Below are 10,919 nucleotides of genomic sequence, written 5' to 3'. Positions count from 1 at the left end.
CTGGAAAACTTCCGGCAACGTGTGAGTTGTGTCTGCCGGGCCTAACTGCAATTCAATGAAGACGGAGTCTTGTACCCGGGGCGCGTCTGGCATCTCCTCGTCGTCTCCGCCGATGACGGGGGCAAAGTCGATGTCCACCATAACTATTTAATGGACCGATGAGTGAATGGCTTCGTTCGCGATGAGGGCGGTCAGTGGCCCCGCAGAGGATAGGGAACGGCACTGGGAAAGCTCGATCGACGAAAACGATCGCTGGGCCGCCAGACACGCGGCCACCGATGCTAACGACAGCGACGCGCAACTCCTAAATCGTATTTCCCGGAGTGTCGAGGTCATCCGCGACAACGCCGCCCCCACGAACTCAGAAATTGTAGCTCTAAAGCCCGGGAGTCGCAGCGCCGCCGCGAACAAGCCCGACAGCTCCGGCTCGATATTTCCGATTGTCTTGCCCAAATAAAATTCTTCCAACCGTCCGACGGTTAACGCGAGATCGTGCAACGCCGATGGTCGGACCATTGCTCCCGTTAAATCTACAATCGCTAAACGAGGGCAATTGCGCGCCGCGATCCCCAGCATCTGCGACCGCAGTCTCTCGGCGACCCATTGATCGTCGAGGCGTAATTCGGTTATGTAAGGACCCAGCCGGCAGATGGCCCAATTAAAATTATCGCTATTTATACGCGAGTGCTCCCATCCCTGAGGTCAGCGCCAGTCCGCGGTGGTGAGGACTCGTTCGATGCGAATGAGGCCAAGGTCCCTTGCCTCCAAGCGCGGCACACGCCTTCCATTCTAGTCCGATCGGCGAAGTTCAGGAACCGGGCAATGTTGGCGATTACCTCCTCTGGCAATGGTGGTGAAGTATGTGGCGCCCACCCTGGGAACGGGTCAGGTCGGCCTCGTGGTCATAGCAGGGCCGCCTCATTCCACGAATCCGCCACGGCTGCTTTTATCCGGCGCTTGTGGAAGGTCGGTTTTGTTGTCTCCACCCACTGGACCGCTCTTAACCCCTTGCACTATTTTGACGAGACTGACTCGTTGTTTAATTTCAGGCCAAACATGAATATCACGAGTCTGACTCGTGGTCTTAATCTCGGGCCAAGTATGAATATCTCGAATGGGATCGTGTGTCCCCATGCAAGCCACGTGCTACCTAGATTTCAATAAAATGTGTATTTTAATTAAATGTAGATATTTAATAGTCTTTTTATGGTATTCTATTATGAAATCTCTTTTTCATTGTACCGAGTGCTTTTCAAATTAGAGGCCGTGCACAACCAGCAATGTAGCGATCTATTGTTCATTAGATCAAAGGTGCCGAATGAGCGTACTGTTCTTTCCTATATTGTGACCAAGAAAGCTTCAGTCGTTCTTCAGTTTGTACCATTCTGTTATACGAGGTGCACAGGTTTCGAATAGTCTGCTCTACAGAAAGTGATATTCTTGACCATTTTTAATTTTGTCAAGCCCTTCAGCATATATAAAAAAAGAAGTCAAATTACTAAAAAAGTAAGTAGTTCGCGTGGAAGTGAGAGTAGTGGAAAGGCTTCCAATGTTTCAAGCTGTCAATCGATAGGTAGTGAAAGAGTTATAAACAGTGATGAAAATTCTAATGACAGCAGCATCATTGTACCAGTGATAAATCCCGCAAGAAGATTAATTATATATGACAGTGATGAAGAGGAAAATACCAGCCCTGAATTGAGTGTTGAATGGAATTGGAAGGAAATTGATAACAGACCAACAATTTGGAAATATTCCGTGTCTTGTGGTGTAAAAGACTATGTTTTAAACCAGTTAGGCACGAATTACGGATTATTAGATTTATTTTTTGTTGTGTTCGACGAAAATTTGTGGGACATTATAGTTACGCAAACAAATCTCTACGCGGAACAAATAATGAACCATGGGAGAAGGAAGCTGGATGATGATTGGTTTCCAGTTACCAAGGATGAAATATTGGCCTATTTTGCACTATGTATTTTGATGTCGCAAGTCAAAAAAGCAACTATACAAATGTATTGGTCTAAGCGGGAAGTTATAGAAACACCTGTATTTGGTAAAGTAATGCCGCTCAAAAGATTTACCCAAATATCACGATGTTTGCATTTCTCGAATAATGTAAGGGATTGCAACAACGACCGCCTTTACAAGATAAGACCAATCATTAATTACTGGAACGACAAATTTAATAAGATGTACACACCGGAAAAAAATATAAGTATTGATAAGTCATTAATGCGATATAAAGGCCGTTTATCTTATAAACAATTTAACCCGTCCAAACTATATAAACTATGTGAAGCAAATAGTGGATTCTGCAGCAAGTTTAAAATACATACTGGCCAAGATAAAATTGACCTAAATGATAGTGCATCAGAAAATGTTGTGATGGAATTGGCAGAATCGGTACTAAATAAAGGATACACATTGTGCATTGACAATTGGTATTCCTCACCCGTTCTCTTTCTAAGATTGCACAAACAAAAGACAAATGTTATCGGCACCGTGCGGAGTAACAGGAAAAATATGCCGAAGGATCTTTCAACAAACAAGTTGAAACCAGAAAAACATGTATACAGAACGTGCAATGGGTTGTTAGCTTTAAGATGGAAGGACGGACCTGATGTCTATATGTTGACAACGAAACACGCGTCTGTGGAATTAACCGAAGTGACGGATAAACGAGATAGGACGAAATTGAAACCTGTACACGCGTTTCGTCGCCGTGAGAAAGGAGGCGATTGGAAGACTCCGTGATTGTAAAGAGGTGCCGGACGTTAGGACAATGCGGTTGTTAAGAATGAGCCAGAGTTGTTTTTAAATGAACTAAATGTATTTGAGCTCGTTGTTTTCGACGGTTGTACAAAGTTTGACAAATGCTTAAGTCTAAGTTTAATAAAATGAAGAACTTGAAGCGCGGTTTTATTTCTGTCCGCATATTCCCGAAGCAGAAAGTTCGGAATTTTGGAAGGAAGGCGTAGCGCGATGTTTCGGCGACCGAAGACTGGCTAAGAATCAAGATTAAGCGGTTAAAATCAACCCGCTTAAATATTGAGGAGTCCCCTTTGTTCCAGGGGCCTCCCGCCACCTCTCCGCCGAACTCGTCACGCTCCGTCGGCCCGCCGAGTCGGCGAAACGGTGGCGAGGTAACATGTAAACACCTGGCACAAAGGGGAAGACTGTTACGTTATTGTGGAACGGTTTAGATTCTAAATAGAGCCTATTATTAGATAACCCGAGTGATTTATGGTAGTCTATTTCTAGAATCCATAAGCGATCAGAAGTCTTTAAAGATATATTGTTAACCTTAACCGTTTTAAACTAACAAGGGAACATCGGGGACTGATACACTCCGATTTTAATGAAACTTTGTGTAACGACCCAGAATGAGTACGTTACTGCACCGACTTGTAGGGAGAGCGGTTCCCTTAGAAGGCGACTCGTAATCAGTGTTTTAGGGATTTTAGGTTCGTGTGGTTTGCGGTTAAGGAGTGAAATCCAAACACCAATGTGCCAGAAACTAATGGAAAATTGTTTATTCAAAAATAGAAAGGTAAGTGAATATTGAAATATAATACAAAATCGCTAGTATCACAATAAGTGCGGCTAGAATTAGGAATACAATAAGAGATTATAATACGTTCGCCCTAGATTGGGAATACAATTGAAAATATGTAATTAGTAATTAATATATGTAAGTAAAAATTAATAATTGTAATTAATCGTAATAATCGATAGCGATAACGCGAATGCGGCGTGGTCTTCTTATACAGTCAACACTCTGTTTGTTTTCAACAATAATTATGGAAACCAAACTCCAGAGGTTTGTGTTAGACTATTGGAATCAAGTTAACCCTTCCTATAGGTCGCAATCGGTTTCTGGTTATACCAGAGCCGTGTTAGACGCAGGCCGTTCAAGGAGCTCCGCTCCTCGCTAGCTCTTTACACTTGAGTGTTGGCTTAGCGTAACACCTGTATAACACGTTGCGCACCGCGAATAGGAGGTCCACTGATCCGTAGTCCTGCACGCCACCAGTGGAATAGTAGGAATTAGCTGTAGCTCGCGCTCTATCGCTGCCTAGACAGTTCAGCGCAAGCTCTTCTCTACTGATCAGAGTGTTGTCTGTTTCAGACCGAGGTCTGAGAAGATCTGCGATGAAACTGTGCGGAACGCCTCTATTTATACTCAGATTTTGCTGAGTCGGCACTTTTTTTCCGCATAGAGTTCTTGGGGTAGCTGGGTTTTTCCCGTAACGTGGTGGTCCAGCATCCCCACTCTAGAATACTACCCCACCGTATGGTTACTGGGGTTGCGCTCGCGCGTGCGCGGTCGGACGTCGATAATTTATCGGTAAACTGTTTTACCGTCCGACTTATCGACTAAACTTTTATCGATGTATTTAACAGACTCGGTTATCGACGAAATGAAAATGTTTATTACAAAAATTTATACATTAAATATTAACAATAAAAATAAAATAAAATACTCTGTATAAAAATTGGTTATAATAAAGAAAAATGAAATTAAAAAGATATTGTGTTAAACTCTTGGGTCGTTACATTTGCATAAATATTTATTAGACCTGTTTATGAAGATAACTGTAATTCGTTGGTGCCCGTTTTTCACTTTGAGGGAGATATCAACCCTTTTATCCGAACCGCCCTTTCTATATACGTGCTTATAAATCGTAAACAACAAAAGATATAAAAAAATAGTTGAAATAAAAGTTATACCGTTTCTTAAGGTCTATAAGGCTGCGTGCAAGTTTTTTTTTTTAAATCATCCTTTTTGCAAAATTGAATTCCCCCTCCCCCTCCGTTTTGAAAAACTTTACTTTTTATTCAATCAATGAAAGCGCCTATTTATTATGAATTCAACGATGTATTATAGTGTATAGTTGTTTTAATTATTCCGATGGAATTTTTGATTTAAGTTGTTTGATTTTTGTGTATTGACCGCTAACTCGACTTATAGTAGGTATGTACTTGCGACGTTGATAGAACCTATATACGTTTTACAAGATATTTGCGTTTATATAAAATCGCAATAATAAGCCATTTATTGTAGGCGTATGATACTTTTTAGAAAGATAAACATGTTATTTCCGAAACACGTTCAAAAATTCGGATTTTACTCTTTCGATGTTTCGTGATGCTCTTGAAAGAGGATCCATAGTCCATGATATTGATATTCGAAAATGGGCATTAGAAGCAAAAGAAAACATTGATTTGCCAACATTTAAAGCAGAAAAGTGATAGATATTTAAATTTTAAAATCTGCATGGAATAGTTTAAAATAACAAAAATAACAAAAATAACTTACCGGGAACATGAAAATTCTCAAAAAATAGATACAGTTATCGATAATTTTATTCAAGTTGTGAAACCGAATATTAATACTCGTAGTTATGGCGTAGAAAATGTATTTAATTCGGACGAAAGAAGTTTTAATTTAAAACTTCATTCTGGTCGAACGCTAGCTGCAAGGGAATCAAAAACCATTGAAGCTGTCGTACTGTCCATATCATCAACCACTTATAGTTATACCATACAACCTACTGTATCTGCAATTGCTTTCACCGCTTTACATAGTTTTAAAGGAATCAAGCAGAGAGTTCGGACCAAGACTAGAAGAAAGTTTATTCAATGTTCCAAATGCTCATGTTTCTGCTTCAATATCTAGCAAATTAATTTCAGAGCACTTTAAAACTTGGTTTACTGAAGTATTTTTAACAAACGAGGGATCCCGAAGCGTTCTCCGACTAGATTCATGGAGTGGATACTGTCCAAATGCTTTGCAAAACCTTGTTCCTGAAGGAAAAGAAGTACTTTTTCTGACAATACCGAAAAAGACGACAGGAAGACTACAGCTTCTTGATCTTCGAATATGGAAAAATTTCGTAAAAGCTTTTTCCGATCAGGTCATTTGATTGAATCATGACGTTATTTTACATCAACGAAATAATATCATAAAACTCCAATCTCTTGTACATAATCAGTTGTCTTCACCTAGATTCCAAAATTTGTTTAAGCATTCGTGGTACAAAAGTGGATATATAGAAGAACGTCCGGCACGCTATGAAAATCCAGTCGATTATTGTTTTACAAAACAGGTTGACAAAATTCATCGGTGCGATATATGCGGAGAATTAGCTATACTTCCTTGTGCTTGGTGTAAAAAATATTTATGTTTCAAACACTTTTTTGAAGAATTTCACTACTGTAAAAGCTATGTCGAATAATATTGGTTGTTATATACATGTACAATAATATCTTTATATTATATATTTCTTCTGTGCGTCTGTATGTGGCTGAACTCCTAAACGGCTGGACCGATTTTGATGAAATTTTTTGTGTGTTCAAGTTGACTCGAGAATGGTTTAGATTCACAATTCGGTCCACTACAAAATGTTTTTTTAATTAATTTTTTATTTATAAGTTATTGTTGATCTTGGAATGTTTTACATTGGATCCGGCAGGCAGCGCTGCGATCGCGGTGACAAAAACATAACAAATCGCAATATGACATAGCCTATGTCCATCTTGAAAGAATAAGCAGTCCAATAGTGCAAATTTCATTAAAATCCGTTTAGCCATTTAAACGTGAAAAGGAACAAACCATCAGACATTTTCACTTTTATATATAAGTAGGGATAGGGACAGGGAAATAGGGATAGAAATAAGGAAGTAGGGATAATAATAGTTGATTAAAATTCCCGCGCAGAGCCGGGTAACGCAGCTAGTTATATTATAATAAAAATTAAAGTTAGAATAAGCGAAATATATATAGAAGCGGATTTAACGAACACAGTATGGATGAATGAGAGTGTTACTGTATCAAAAACTCTTTACATTTTCAGCTTATTTTTATATGTAGATTAACCGTCTTTTCAATTATACTACTACATCGGAAGTACTCTGTATATTGTAGAAAGTCTACAAAATAAATGTATTTCATCATATGAAGATGAAATTAATCTTGCAATTATGAAAATTACATGTAAAACGAATGGAAAAATGGTTCTTATCAAAGATCTTATCAACGTTGCAAGTATAAGTTGAGTTAGTGATTAATACAGACAAATCAAAAAACTTAAATAAAAAATTCCATCGGAATAATTAAAGCAACTATACACTATAATACATCGTTGAATTCGTAATAAATAGGCGCTTTTATTGATTGAAAAAAAGTAAAATTTTTCAAAACGGAGGGGGAGGGGGAATTCAATTTTGCAAAAAGGATAATTTAAAAAAAAAAAACTTGCACGCAGCCTTATAGACCTCAAGAAACGGTATAACTTTTATTTCAACTATTTTTTTATATCTTTTGTTGTTTACGATTTCTAAGCACGTATATAGAAAGGGCGGTTCGGATAAAAAGGTTGATATCTCCCTCAAAGTGAAAAACGGGCACCAACGAATTATAGTTATCTTTATAAACAGGTCTAATAAATATTTATGCAAAGTTTCATCAAAATCGGAGTGTATCAGTCCCCGATGTTCCCTTGTAAGTAAACGACTTTTAAATTCGAAACGTTCGGTTTTCGCTCGAACAAACCCAACTGCGTGATCGAGTACAATAAAGGAATGGGTGGAATTGACCTCAATGACCAAATGTTGGCATGTTTCCCCATTATGAGGAAATGCCTCAATGGTTATAAAAAACTCTTTTTTTACATCTCTGACATGGTCCTATTTAATGCATACGTTTAATTACCAAACAATTACGGAAAACAATCATACGCGAATTACAGAATAAATATAGCCGAAGCAATTTTTAAAGATGTACAGCTGCCTGACTATGCAAGACGCGGGAAAGTCGCAGAAATTCAAACACCATTACGCTTACAGGCACAATATTGGGGTCATTTCGCGAAACATATTGATAAAACTCCTAAAAAGCAACATCCAACTAGACTGTAAAGTGTGTTACAGACACAAAAAACGAAGAGAAACGACCTGGGAATGCACAAAATGCATGTACCGGGCTTTGCATGTACCGGAATGTTTTATAAACTATCATACCATGCCTGATTATTAATTTTAGACTTGTATTTTTCAATTTAATAGTTTGTTGATATTTAATTGTTTATTTATATTTTGTTTTTCATTTTTAGGTCTGGTGATTGGGACATAATCTGAAAATTTATTTCAGTTATTATTATACAGAATTTGTTTTAAACACATGTAACAATTAAAATATTTTTTAAAAGTTTTTGATTCAAATTCATTTCAATTTCATAAGAGCTCCATCGCGTGAAGTAAATACGGGCGCAACTATCTCGCACTCAGTCGTAAGATATCGTGTTTCAAATTCCGACACTCGGGCTCGGCCGTTCGGCTCCTTTCACCACAATTCGGGCGCATGAGTTGGGCCTGGCTTTTTCCGAGTTTCCGCATAGTGCAAGGGGTTAATTTTTAAAAATGAACAAATTTGAGGGTTTGCCTCCGCCTGTTCCTCCTCTTCCTCTGCTTCCTCCTCTTCCTCCTCTTTCTCCTCTTCCCCCTCTTCCCGCTCTTCCCGCTCTTCCTCCATACACCGTCTCGCGAAATTTTTTTTGCAACTTCTTCATCTGTAATATGAAAAATTAACAATTCATAAGTTTGATTGAAACAGTATACTCATGCAAATGCTGACCTACGCTAATTGATCGTAACTGATACATACGCAAATTTATTGGACTCTCGTGCAACTGTTTAGGCATTATCGCAGTATTATAGACTACATGGCAAAATTCATTCCATTCTAAAGTGTAGAGAGTTCAAACATTAGGATCATAACTATGCAACTGTTCCGAATATTAGAAAACAATAACAAAGGGAGAGGAAACAGGGTGTGATTGTTGTCGCCGAGGGTAAATAAAACACGTAGTATTAGATTTTAAAAAAAAGAATCAAAATAAAGGAATTTATTAAATAAATGAAAATAATGATTTTAATCTTTAGAGGATACCGGCCGTAAAAAACCCCAGTCTCAAGTGAGGAAAAAGCCTGGTTCCTTGAACAAAATAAATTACCACAAAATAAAAAGAAAATACCAAATAAAATAATTGTAATATAAAAAAAGCAAACTTATGATCTAGAGATTAACTATTACTTGAATGATCATTCAAAAACTTATACTATCGCACGCCAGAGCTCTGTACAAACCGCACTCGGATGACACCTCGCCAACGCCGCAGCCAATCGTCGTGGTCCTTGTTACAACAAATTCCTGGTCACAGGAGGCGTTCCCCAAGTGGGAACAAATAATCGTGATCACACGAAGTTCAAATTGCAACTAGTGCATTTCCTGATCACAGGACACGTTCCCCAAGTGGGAACAAAAAATGACCGTGATCACACGGTCCCAAATCGCACTCAGTGCTTCCCAAACTAAGGACACACGCCCGATTCAACTTGCGCACGTCAACCGATCGCCACCGATACAGTTAAATCAAACAAAACACACCAAAAAACTCAAACACAAAAAGCAACAATTCAATGCGTAGAAGTCCCTGACCCTCGTCAGAATGAATCAGGCCCAGTCCCGAACCGTCCTTTACACCCCCACACTGCACGCGCCTGCGTATTGCAGCGTGACGCTGACCCGCTTGCTCTTCTTCTCGGGGCGCCAAATTCAAAGCCTACCGCTCAGTCCAATAAAAGAAAAAAAGTCGCGAAACGCGAACAGCAACTATATTAGATATCAACATGTCTCAAGCTTTGTTTCATTCGGAAGAAGTCAAATTTATATGAACACCAGAAGTGTCATAGCCATATGTTTATGATTATAACCAAAGTTGATCTCGGTGTTTTAACTTGCTAAATTCGAAAAAGTCAATAGATCTCGCCAAGTAATTTATCATATTGCTATAATGTCTACACGTTTTCACACTTTCATAAGAATATAACAAATGCGTAAATCCAGTATGATCGTTTTGAGCGAGATCGCCTATGTATCTACGTACCTCATTTTTATATTTTCTTGCGAGGCTTCTTGTAGTCAATTCTGAATAGTTCGAAAAACTGCTTAGAAAATATTTCTGACAATTGAGTGGGTCTGCTTTCTGTCACCGGCGCGGTCAAGCAGGGTTTTCTTCGCGAAAAGCGAACACGTGTTTATCGGACCCCTTCGTTTGTTTATTAGTTTACAACTTGCCATAAAATGGAATACCACCCTGCAGCCCCTCGTTGAAGAGATACTTTAAAACAGGGTTTCCCAAACTTTTTCTGCAATCCAACACTTCGCAAACCTGGAAATTTGAACGGAACACTTAGCTTATTTTTTAGGTTGGGTCACTCCTACTAATAAAAATTTCAAAAAAATGTTGGTAAAACACATTATTTATTTAGTAATTATTTTTGTAGCGGCAACGCTGTTACCATGCCCTCGACCCTAGGCGAGGGAAAGCTTTGTAACAAGGGACTTGGCGAGCGTGGTTACCGTTAGTTTTAGCATCTGGTGACCACTCGTCAAGACCAGCATGTTTTCCAAGGACATGATGAGTCCATTTGGGGTTTTTCCCAAATCGCGGCGATTTTGCCGCCTTTTTCGTAGGCGCGGCGTGCTCGCTGTCCTTGTCTAGGGGTGCAGTATTTAACCCTGGGCAAGCGGCGGCAAGTGAACACTTAAAGTAAGAATTTTGGCTTGCACGTACCGTGTGCTGTTCGCTCCGTTAGAAACAATAAATATTGAGTGAGAAAAGGGAATCAGTGACATTCATTCTCCTTATCCCTTTTAACTAAATCCTCCTCATTGGTGACCCCGACGTGATCGCGGAGTGGTTTTCTTTGAACAGTGTATACAACCAGACGGATTAAGTGACACTTTGGTGATATTTGACTAAGTACTTACGGTTGGTGTAGTGCGTACGTGTAGTCCTCGTTTCACTTTAGTGGCTAGTGTATTAAGAGCTCATTGAACATTTTAAATAAAA

General features: G+C 39.1%; 1 protein-coding gene across 1 annotated transcript; it reads left to right on the top strand.

The window, feature by feature from the left end:
• Positions 1–847: 847 nt before the first annotated feature.
• On the top strand, positions 848–2,757 carry LOC114881628 (piggyBac transposable element-derived protein 4-like). The gene is made up of 2 exons (XM_029198461.1): positions 848–966; positions 1,617–2,757. Exons 1-2 carry the CDS (start codon positions 848–850, stop codon positions 2,755–2,757), a joined length of 1,260 nt encoding a protein of 419 aa, XP_029054294.1.
• Positions 2,758–10,919: the final 8,162 nt, after the last annotated feature.

This window comes from Osmia bicornis, chromosome 1 (genome assembly GCF_907164935.1).
Source record: "Osmia bicornis bicornis chromosome 1, iOsmBic2.1, whole genome shotgun sequence".
NCBI classification, from domain to species: domain Eukaryota; kingdom Metazoa; phylum Arthropoda; class Insecta; order Hymenoptera; family Megachilidae; genus Osmia; species Osmia bicornis.
Note: the sequence above shows the minus strand (reverse complement) of the source record. Positions and strands in the feature narration are given on the sequence as shown.

Coding starts and splice junctions, on each gene's coding strand:
- LOC114881628 (XM_029198461.1), top strand. CDS start 848: ATGGTGGTGAAGTATGTGGCGCCCACCCTGGGAACGGGTCAGGTCGGC. Junction 967..1,616: donor TTATCCGGCGCTTGTGGAAG/GTCGGTTTTGTT, acceptor TTCTAATGACAG/CAGCATCATTGTACCAGTGA.